This window comes from Aquarana catesbeiana, linkage group LG01 (genome assembly GCF_042186555.1).
Source record: "Aquarana catesbeiana isolate 2022-GZ linkage group LG01, ASM4218655v1, whole genome shotgun sequence".
NCBI lineage: Eukaryota > Metazoa > Chordata > Amphibia > Anura > Ranidae > Aquarana > Aquarana catesbeiana.
In genome coordinates this window covers 505,360,337-505,369,806 of record NC_133324.1, presented here as the reverse complement: position 1 = coordinate 505,369,806, position 9,470 = coordinate 505,360,337, and the positions used below count along the sequence as shown (strand labels likewise).

At 40.5% G+C, this 9,470-nt stretch overlaps 1 protein-coding gene across 1 annotated transcript; it reads left to right on the top strand.

The window, feature by feature from the left end:
• The first annotated feature begins 498 nt into the window (after positions 1–498).
• On the top strand, positions 499–3,169 carry LOC141103557 (acetylgalactosaminyl-O-glycosyl-glycoprotein beta-1,3-N-acetylglucosaminyltransferase-like). Its single transcript, XM_073593282.1, has one exon. It carries the CDS (start codon positions 517–519, stop codon positions 1,654–1,656), a length of 1,140 nt encoding a protein of 379 aa, XP_073449383.1. The 5' UTR covers positions 499–516; the 3' UTR covers positions 1,657–3,169.
• Positions 3,170–9,470: the final 6,301 nt, after the last annotated feature.

Genomic DNA, 9,470 nt, shown 5'->3' with positions numbered 1-9,470 from the left:
AGGCAAATTCTATTGTATTCTATTCTATTGTGCTCCAATGTGAGTCCTGTGTCAGGAGTGCATCATGTATTTAAAGAAACCAGCAATGAGAAACAGTATTAGGTTGTCATTGCAGAACTTTGCTTTTGAACAATGCTAGTTTACTGGCAGTTTTGTTGCCCCAAACTGACCCTTTGACTTCATTAGCTTTATGCTTATTTAAGGTTAGTAATTAAGAAAGGACAGTAGCTAGGAGGTAGCCAGGCAACTATTTTCAGAAAGGTCAGCAATGGCAGCCTCCATTGTTCCATAGTAGAGGTTTCCTTAACGTGTGTGTAAGTAAAAGTAACTGTATATCTCAATAGCGGAAATAATCATTTTAAAAACATATACACTTTTAAAAAGATATGTAAAATAAAATATAGTCTCCAACCATTATATTTCCCTTTTAAAAGAAGCAAATCTAACTCAGCCACCATTTCTAATGTATTTTTTTTCTTGCACCTTTCTTAGCTTCAGCTTTCACCCAGAATCATCATGAAAAAGAATTTTCGCCATTTTCTGGTTACATTAGTGGTGAGTGTGATTGTTTTTCGAGGGCTCTTCCTTTCAGAAACAAAACAAGCTCAGACTGAAACCGCTCCAGCAGAAAAGGTGGTTGTTCGTCATGTTCCTCCAGTCTCTGATTATCCAGTTATAAAGTGTGTAGAAAATAACAGCGCTCAAAATTTCCCAGACTTTAATGGGCAGCCACAGAACATGAAAGATTTTCTGACATACCGCCATTGTAAAAGTTTTCCATTGATACTCGACGCCCCCATGAAGTGTGGTGGTGGAAATGGCTCCAAAGATGTATTCCTGTTTTTAGCCATCAAAACAGCCCCAGCAAATTATGACCGTCGGGAAGCCATAAGAAAAACATGGGGAGAAGAAAAAAGCTACTTGGGTGCCAACGTGAAAAGAATTTTTCTTAGTGGAGTTTCAAGGAACAAGGAAGAATCAAAAAGGATGTTGCAGCTGCTAGAAGCAGAGAGTCACACATATGGAGACATCCTGCAGTGGGACTTTGAAGACACTTTCTACAACTTAACATTGAAGCAGGTCCTTTTCCATAAGTGGATGGATCTCAGGTGCCCAGGGGCACAGTTCATTTTTAATGGCGATGATGACGTTTTTGTTAACACTTTAAATGTTATTACATATTTGAGAGGCTTAGAATTCGATGGATTGAAAAAGCATCTTTTTGTTGGAGCACTAAATATAGGGATGCCACCTGTTCATGAAAAACATAGCAAGTATTATGTCCCTGAAGAACTTTTTCCAGGGGATTCTTTTGTACCCTACTGTGGAGGAGGAGGTATCCTCATGTCTGGTTTTACAGCTTATGCTATCTCCAAGAAATCAACTCACATTCCCCTTTTTCCTATTGATGATGCTTATCTGGGAATGTGCCTTAAGAAGGCTGGTCTGGAGCCACATAACCATGAAGGAATAAGAACATATGGTATCAAAATGCCGAATGGAGTAGACTCATTTGATCCTTGTTATTACCGTGACATGCTTATGGTCCATCGCTTTACACCCTATGAAATGTTAATTATGTGGAAAAGCTTAAAGTTTACCAAGCCAAAGTGCAAAACACAGATAGTAAATATTTCTAAACCAGCTCAACCTTAAGCCCAAAATATATATTTTCTTATTCATGTATAGCTTATACCATATATATGTATGAAAGTGTTTCTGGGTAGAAACAAATTTTAATATTACACACCAGGAAGCTGCGTTTGAGCTTATGTATTAAAAACTGTTACCTATTTAGGATAGATTAGAACTGTACAACGTTAAAGCTGGACTCCAGAAATAATCTATTTTTTAAACTTATATTGGGCCAGCTTGGCTAAAATTAATTATGGATATTTCACAGCTGGAGGGCCTCTGAGGATTCTCAACCTCAATAATAGCCCTTGCTACATACAGTAAGCAATGTCCTATTGCAGCTATTTCTTGTCTAATACACTGAAGCCAGAGAGTTATTCCCTTGGCACCTCAACATCACAGAAGATGCTTTATAAATTGCAATCTGCTCTTCCTCTCCATCTTGTCCAATAAGAGAATGCCTTCTATTCACTGAAAAAGACAATTTCTGAATGGAGGTGGTGCTGAGTAAGCAACTCTGGCTTCAGTGTACCGGACCAGAAATCACTGCATCAGCACCTGGAATGGGACAGCACTTATTGTACGTGGCAAGAACTACTATGCTAACCACTATTTGCCATAGCATTTAATCACCCCGACAGATTTGCATGGCGGAAATCCAAGTCCCTGGTCACTTTGGCGGCTCTTCAGCTGGGAGATACATTGGCTACATTCGATCTCCTTTGCGCACAACATCAGATCCCACTTCTGGAACACTATCATTATATACAAATAAGACACTTTTATACCTCCCATCATAGTCTCCCTCCGTCTTCCTCCCCTACACCCTTCGAACAGATCTGCCATGATTCTCCCAGAGGCAAAGGCCTCATGTCAACGCTCTATAAGACAGCGTTGGCATCATATTTTTCAGATGCGCTTCCATATCAAAGTAAATGGGAGACTGATTGTAATGAAAAATTTACTCCGGAAGATTGGGGTACCATGCTACAAAACTTGCGTAAGGCCACTAAGTCTCTGACAGTTAGAGAAACGGCCTATAAAGTTTTGACCAGATGGTATTACACTCCCTCGAGACCCCAGATGATGTTCCCAGGAACATCCGGGCTGTGCTTTAGGGGTTGTCAACTTCCAGGCACCTTTAGACACATCTTTTGGAATTGTAGACTTCTGTCTCTAGTATGGAAGGGAGTAACTGCTGTTGTTTCTGCAATAGCTGGAACTCCTTTGCAGCTCACAGTCTCAATGGTCTTACTCTGAGCGACAATCCCAGGTATCCTCCGCAAAGAGGAATGTCTTATACATACTATATGTATATCAACTTTGTGGGCTATTGCTCTCCACTGGAAGACCCCCGTAGTGCCCCTACCCTCCATCCGAGACAGGGTGGATATGGTTATGATAATGGAGAGGATTTTGTATACCCTACAAGATAAAATGCACCTATTTGAACGCAGATGGGGAGCCTGGAAAACCCATAGACATATATTGGTAGTACAGGACTAAATACCATTCAATGTTGTTATATATTTTAACTGACAATACGTTCAAATATACCTTTTTAATGCTTCTTATTTCCGTATGCTTTGAAATTATTCCTGATTTCTATTGTTGATGACGTGTTTGATGTCAATTTTATGATGAATATTGTCAAATGACTGTATGTTTTTTTTATTATGCTAAATAAAAACGTTTGAAAACAAAAAAGAACTACTATGCTGAATTTTAAAATCCCTGTCAGTCTTCTGGATGTGACCTATCTTTAACTACATGTAACCAAGCTGGCTCAATGCAAGCTTTAAAACATAGATTATTCAAGCTTAATCCTAGAGTTCAGCTTTAAATGGTGTAGGTAGGGTAAAGGCATATGAAGAATGTATTAACTCACACACCCAGAGAGACATAGAAGTCCCTCTTTTTGGTCTAATGTATAGACCCCTCTCACAATAAATGCACCATTTAACAAAAGTGTTAGCCTACACTAACCTTCCATTGGATCTTTTCTATTACCCAAAGCTATATAATGGAAAAGTAGCAATGAAATGAAAAGTCACTTGTGGGTTTAACCAATCATTTTTGGCACATTATTTTCTCATAGTCAGAAGGGGTGTGTCCTTTACCTACATATTTTATGCTAGAAGTTATCCTTTCTCATCCCAGGACATTGAGCAGCATAAGACATCAGTACACGCAAATTAAAATGACCAGTTCTTGTACATTTATCTAAAATAAAGACAAAAACCTCCAGTGCAGCTATTCCAGCACATATTGTGGTGGAACAGTTGCATCTTCAGCAGTGGGGGGTGGGCACCCATTTGAGAGCCTCCCTAAAGTGATTGGGTGACCCTAGAGCCACCCTGATCACTTTTATTAGAGAGCCCCCTGCTAGCTTTTAACCACCTCAGCGCCAGAAAGTTTGACCTCCTTTATGACCAGGCCATTTTTTGCTACTAGCACTGCACTACTTTAACTGGTAATTCAACAGTCATGCAACGCTGTAGCCAAACAAAATGTATATACTTTTATTTCACGCAAAATAGAGCTTTCCTTTAGTATCATTTGATCACCATGGGATTTTTATTATTACATATACACAAAAAAAAAACACAAAATTGGCCAAAATGTAATTGCTACATGTCTTTGGTAAAAAAAAAAAAATCCCAATAAGTGTGTGTTGACTGTTTTTCATGAAAGCTATAGTGTCTACAAACTACTCGGTCAAAGGTTGTATGGTTTAGAACAGTGGGAAACAAAGGGGGTTATTTACTAAAGGCAAATCCACTTTGCACTACAAGTGTGCTTGGAAGTGCAATCGCTGTAGATCTGAGGGGGACATGCCGGAAAATATTGGTTGCAGGGTTACCTGGCTATATCGAAGACACTACACCAGTACTGACATCTTTACAGGAAGTGGTGTGGAAGGAGGAGTACCAGTTGCTCACCATGGATGGGAAGTCACTATATTCCTGTATTCCACATGACCTTGCAATCAAAGCCCTCGAACATCATCTGCCATGTTTCAGTACTTATGACACTAGTCTTAGAGAGTTCACAATTATGGCAGTTGAATTTCTTCTCAGCCACAATTATTTCATGTTCAAGTTTTCTATCTGCAATGTAGGGGGGCCTCTATGGGGGCCCGTTTTTTCACCATCCCTGGTGAACCTGTACATGGACTGTTGGGAGGAGAGTTTCCTCTTATTCCGACACAACCCATGTGCAGCTTCTATAGTTAGTTACGGTCGCTACATAGACGACTTGCTAATTGCATGGGATAGTTCCCTTATGGACTGTGTTACCCTTGTATCCTTGGCAAACAAAAGCATTTCAATTTGGAATTTAGCTTTTGAGGATGTCATCAATTTTTTAGATCTTACTTTAACAGGCTGTGCAGCTCAGGGCTTGGTTACAACTGGCACCTATCATAAGGCATGTGCAGGCAATGCCCTACTTCTGGCTTCTAGTTGCCATCCTGCACACACCAAATGATCCATTCCGATGGGGGAGTTCACTGGGTCCAGATGTAGCTGCTCTACTGAGGAAGGTTTTAATAAGCAGTGCAATATTATAGCCTCATGACTTCACTCATGAGTAGAGATGAGCTTCGAGTTCGAGTCGAACCCATGTTCGACCGTTTGTCGAATTACGAACGATATGGGCCGTTCGCGCCAAATTCGAGTGGCGCGTCACAGCCCATAATTCACTGCGGCATCGCAGTGCATTGCTGGCTGATGATTGGCCAAACATGCAGTATGACCCGCATGCTTGGCCAATCACAGCACCGTCTGTACAGAGAGCCTTAATTGGCCAAAGCCAGGGTGGCTTTGGTCAATTATGGCTCAGGGGGTTTAGGACACGCCCCACGCTATATAAGGCAGCCTGCACATCGGCCCTGTGTAGTGTGTTCCGGCGTTGAGAGAGAGAGAGAGAGAGAGAGAGACAGTGTCATTTGATTTAAGTTAGATAGAGTAGGCAGGCGAGTCAGTTAGTTGCACTTACAGTGTATTGTGTATATATATATATATATATACATCCTAGGTGTTGTGTGTGTGACCCGCATGCTTGGCCAATCATCAGCCAGCAATGCACTGCGATGCCGCAGTGAATTATGGGCTGTGACGCGCCACTCGAATTTGGCGCGAACGGCCCATATCGTTCGTAATTCGACAAACGGTCGAACATGGGTTCGACTCGAACTCGAAGCTCATCTCTACTCGTGAGTGAAGTCATGAGGCTATAATATTGAATACATTGTGTATATATATATATATATATATATATATATATATATATATATATATATATATATACAATGTATTCAGTTTAGCTAGATCAGTTCCTGTTATTCTCTTCCTACTGACAAGCAGGCAGGTGTTTTTACAGTATTTACAGCTACCTGAAGAAAAATGCTGGTGTTCTTCTGATCCTATTAGTCCTATTAGCTACAGTATTTACAGTTAGTGCAGTGCGTCCTCTGCACAGTGTGCACCTAAAGCTACCTGAAGAAAATTGGTGGTGTTCTTCTGATCCTATTAGTACCGCAGGCAGCTGCAATATTTACAAGTTAGTGTAGTGTGTCCTCTGCACAGTGTGTACCTAAAGCTACCTGAAGAAAATTGGTGGTGTTCTTCTGATCCTATTAGTACCGCAGGCAGCTGCAGTATTTACACCTAAAGCTACCTGAAGACAATTTCTGTTGTTCTGCTCCTATTAATACCACAGGCAGGCAGCTACAGTATTTACAGTTAGTGTACTGTGTCCTCTGCACAGTGTGCACCTAAAGCTACCTGAATAAAATTGGTGGTGTTCTTCTGATCCTACTAATACCACAGGCAGGCAGCTACAGTATTTACAGTTAGTGTAGTGCGCCCTCTGCACAGTGTGCACCTAAAGCTACCTGAACACAATTGCTGTTGTTCTGCTTCTTTTAATACCACAGGCAGGCAGCTACAGTATTTACAGTTAGTGTACTGCATATTCTGCACAGTGTGCACCTAAAGCTACCTGAAGACAATTGCTGCTGTTCTGCTCCTATTAATACCACAGGCAGGCAGCTACAGTATTTACAGTTAGTGTACTGTGTCCTCTGCACAGTGTGCACCTAAAGCTACCCGAAGACAATTGGTGGTGTTCATCTGCTCCTATTAATACCACAGGCAGGCAGCTACAGTATTTACAGTTAGTGTACTGTGTCCTCTGCACAGTGTGCACCTAAAGCTACCTGAAGACAATTGGTGGTGTTCTCATACTGATAATACTACAGGTAGGCAGTTGATTCTGCTAGCAGCAGTATCAGTATATATATACATCCCAGCTTTGTGCAGCTACATCTCACTGCAGGCCATTAGTATCTCTGGAAGGCCAACAAGGAGAGGCAGACAGTCACAAGCCAATAAAAGAGGGCAAGCAGGCTCTGTGTCTATAGGCAACAGTGCTGGTTGTGGAGACAGTGCATCCTCATCAGCTTGTGGCCATGGAACACGCTTGTCCTTTTATTCGGCAGCTGGCCGTGTTGAGCAGCAACATGCGGAAGACTTGGTAGTCCCGCCCACACATAAAAATGGTGTGCAAACCACACATGTGAGGTATCGCTGCGATCGGTAGAGCCAGAGCAAAAATTTTGGCCCTAGACCTCCTCTGTAACTCAAAACTAGTAACCAGTAAAAAAAATTTTAAAGTGTCGCCTATGGGGATTTTTAAGTAGCGAAGTTTGGTGCCATTCCACGAGCGTGTGCAATTTTGAAGGGTGACACGTTAGGTATCTATTTACTCAGCATAACTTCATCTTTCACATTATGCAAAAACATTGGGCAAACTTTACTTTTTTTTTTTTTTTTTTTTTAAAGCACAAAACCGTTTTTTCTCCAAAAAAAAGCGTTCGAAAAATTGCTGCGCAAATACCGTGCGAGATAAAAAAGTTGCAACGACCGCCATTGTATTCTCTAGGGTCTTTGCTAAAAAAACATATAAAATGTTTTGGGGTTCTATGTAATTTTCTAGCAAATAAATTATGATTTTTACATGTAGGAGAGAAATGTCAGGATTGGCCTGGGCACTCCAGAACGCCTGAAGGTGCTCCCTGCATGTTGCGCCTCTGTATGTGGCCACGCTGTGTAAAAGTCTCACACATGTGGTATCGCCGTACTTGGGAGTAATAGCAGAATGTGTTTTGGGGTGTAATTTGTTGTATGCATATGCTGTGTGTGAGAAATAACCTGCTAATATGACAATTTTGTGAAAAAAAAAAATCTTGATTTTGCAAAGAATTGTGGGAAAAAATTACAACTTCAAAAAACTCATCATGCATCTTTCTAAATACCTAAAGGGGTCATTTGGTGGGTATTTGTACTTTTCTGGCATGTTAGGATCTCAAGAATTTAGATAGGCCGTCAGTACTTCAGGTGTGATCAATTTTCAGATATTGGCACCATAGCTTGTGGACTCTATAACTTTCACAAAAGACCAAATAATATACACCGATTTAGGTTATTTTTACCAAAGATATGTAGTGGTATAAATTTTGGCCAAAATATATGAAGAAAAATGACTAATTTGCAAAATTTTATAACAGAAACGAAGAAAAATGCATTTTATTTTACAGAATTTTCGGTCTTTTTTCTTTTATAGCGCAAAAAATAAAGAACCCAGCGGTGATTAAATACCACCAAAAGAAAGCTCTATTTGTGTGAAAAAAAGGACAAAAATTTCATATAGGTACAATGTTGCATGACTGAGTAATTGTTATTCAAAATGTGAGAGCACCGAAAGCTGAAAATTGGTCTGGTTATTAAGGGGGTTTAAGTGCCCAGTTGTCAAGTGGTTAATGTCAACATGTGCTAGCTTCCATCATGGGGGATCAATGGACGTGTTTCGGGGAGCAACCCCTTCCTCTCATCTACTTTATTTGCGAGGAAGGGGTTGCATCCCCCAAAACGCGTACCTTGATATTCCTTGATGGCAGATAGCACATGTTGACACACTGTGTGCATCTTCAAAATTTTGGAGAAAAGTTAGAAAAATTGAAAGAATTTTATAAACGATAGTGTGTTTTCGATTCTGCCTAAAACATCAATTATGTTTTTGAGTCTTTTTTCCACATCATTAATGTTCCTTGATCTTCTGTAAATCCCGATTGCACATCATGATCTCCCCAATGAGGATGATGCTTCTTCTTCAACAACATCCACATCACCTTAAAAAAAAAAACACACCATGTATTATAAATATGCAGGCATACATCTATTACCTGAAGCTGTGGTCTCAGACACTCACCTGTTGTGGTCACTATTTCGCCCACTTCATAAACCTCTCCTTCCTGCACATCCTCTGGTTGTTGTCTTTGGATTTCCCCTTCTTTAGGAGGTTGGGGGTCCCTGGTGACCTCAGACGTCCCGAGTCTTTTCTCCCCTATGTGAATAAAATAAAGGTATACTTCGCACACAGATATTTGAGGCAAGAAATAGGAATATGAAACATTGCTTGGAAGTGTCGTACAATTGTCTGTTTTGGCAGAGTTCAAAGCTGAAGACATGATTTTTTTCCCTTTACAAAGCTGGTATACTTACCTTTTTTGTTAAAGTATCACACATGTAGAGACCCCTAGTATCCACTGGAGCACCTGTGTGGGACACCCTAAAAATGTTGTTCTGGTGTCCAACAGTAGTGCTCCTGCATCCAGATGTGTAAACAGCTGCTGAGTGTCCTCTCCTTACACTGAATCAAGTTTGCATTTCATTCTAGTTACAAATCCATCTAGACAACAATGTACTAAACTTCTTTCAAGACAAATAGGCATGGCCAAATGTAGTTAACCTGCATCTGCAAAAAACATCGTA

What these genes read in the sequence shown, in the direction of transcription:
- LOC141103557 (XM_073593282.1), top strand. Translation starts at nt 517, where the DNA reads ATGAAAAAGAATTTTCGCCATTTTCTGGTTACATTAGTGGTGAGTGTG.